Genomic DNA, 1,620 nt, shown 5'->3' with positions numbered 1-1,620 from the left:
CCAAGACCATGGTCCCCACAGCTCTCAGCCCAGTAATTCAGTCCTTTGAGGAGTTTAGATGTGTCTATGGAGCTTCCATGACCTCACCAAGGCTGTAAATCTTTACGGAAGCAGACTGCCACATCTTTCTCCCCTGGAGCAGCTGGTGGGTTCGAACTGTCAACCTTTTGGTTTTCAGCTGAGTGCTTTAACCACTGAGCAACCAGGGCTCCTCAAAACTACCATATGACCCAGCAATTCAACTCCTAGGTATATACCCAAAAGACTTAAAAGCAGAGACTCAAACAGAGACTTGTATGCCAATGTTCATTGCAGCACTATTTGCAATAGCCAAAAGGTGGAAACAATCTAAAAGCCCATCAGCAAATGAGTGGATAAACAAAATGTGGTGCATACATACAATGGAATACTGCTCAGCCAGTAGAAGAAATGAAGTCTTGATACATGCTACAATACGGATGGAGCTGGAAGACATTATGCTGAGTGAAATAAGTCAATCACAAAAGAACAAATACTGTATGACCTCACTTATATAAAAAGACAAGAAAAGGCAAATGTAGAGAGAACAAAGTTTATTAGTGGTTACCAGGGTGGGAGAGAGGGGAAAATGGAGGTGGAGTCATCAGTGATGGAAAAATTGCATTGATTTTTAACGGTAGGATTGATAGTCAATTATTGTAATTGCTATCAATAAGTTGTATACCTATAAAAAGCTGAATTGGCAAAGGTTGTGTGATAGATATATTTATAACAATAAAAAAAAAAGCAGCTGAGCCTGCTTCATGGGATTTGATTCCTTGATTTGAAGGTTTGGGGTCATAGTTTCATGGGACATCCCAGTTAATTAGCCTAATAACATGTTTAGTGCTTCTGTTCCACCTCATTACATAGTGCTCAGCAAGTGGCCAGCCAAGGCACAATGATTGGTCTCTATTAGCCTGGAGCAACAGAAGAAGGAGAGTGAGAAATAGAAGGAAGAAATGGAATGTGTGGCTAATTGCCTCCATCAACAACTGCCTCCTTTGCCATGAGACCAGAACTGGATGGTGCCAGGCTATCATTACTGAACATTTTGATCAAAATTCTATAGAAGAATCCTGATCAAAAGGAGGAAAACATAGAACAGAATTTGAAATTCTCGTGGACTCTAGACTTTCTGGAGCCACAGAGGCTGGATGAACCCCTGAAACTATTGTCCTGAAATAATCTTCAAACCTTAAACAAAAATATTCCATGAAGTCTTCTTAAAACCAAATAATATTCTAGCTTAACTAGTAAAGAATGTCTTCCTTGAGCATTATGCTCTTTTAAGAACTATCTATATGGGATCAAAGTGACAAAAGCAGCTCAAAAGATTAGCTAAGAACCTTAGAGGGTAGTGACTTTATGTTAATGAAGAAGAAACAACTCAGAAAAGGAGGGTGAGAATGGCTGCAGAACTCAAAGAATGTAATCAACGTCACTGAATTGTACATGCAGAAACGGTTGAATTGGTGTGTGTTTTACTGTGTATATTTTCAACAACAACAACAAAATTTAAAAAATAAAATATTCTAAATGTCTAATAAAAGGAGAGGTATTAAATAAAGTATAGCCTCATGATAGTGTCTAACACACACA

At 38.5% G+C, this 1,620-nt stretch overlaps 1 protein-coding gene across 1 annotated transcript in view; it reads right to left on the bottom strand.

Moving 5' to 3' along the window:
* The window catches only part of CUBN (cubilin), a 396,867-nt gene that overhangs the window by 317,131 nt on the left and 78,116 nt on the right, over nucleotides 1-1,620 (bottom strand). Inside the window, 1 exon segment of the mRNA XM_004391280.1 lies at nucleotides 119-133. Coding sequence (XP_004391337.1) covers nucleotides 119-133 — 15 coding nt within the window.

Source organism: Trichechus manatus, unplaced genomic scaffold, assembly GCF_000243295.1.
Source record: "Trichechus manatus latirostris isolate Lorelei unplaced genomic scaffold, TriManLat1.0 scaffold00075, whole genome shotgun sequence".
Classification (NCBI taxonomy): Eukaryota; Metazoa; Chordata; class Mammalia; order Sirenia; family Trichechidae; genus Trichechus; species Trichechus manatus.
Note: the sequence above shows the minus strand (reverse complement) of the source record. Positions and strands in the feature narration are given on the sequence as shown.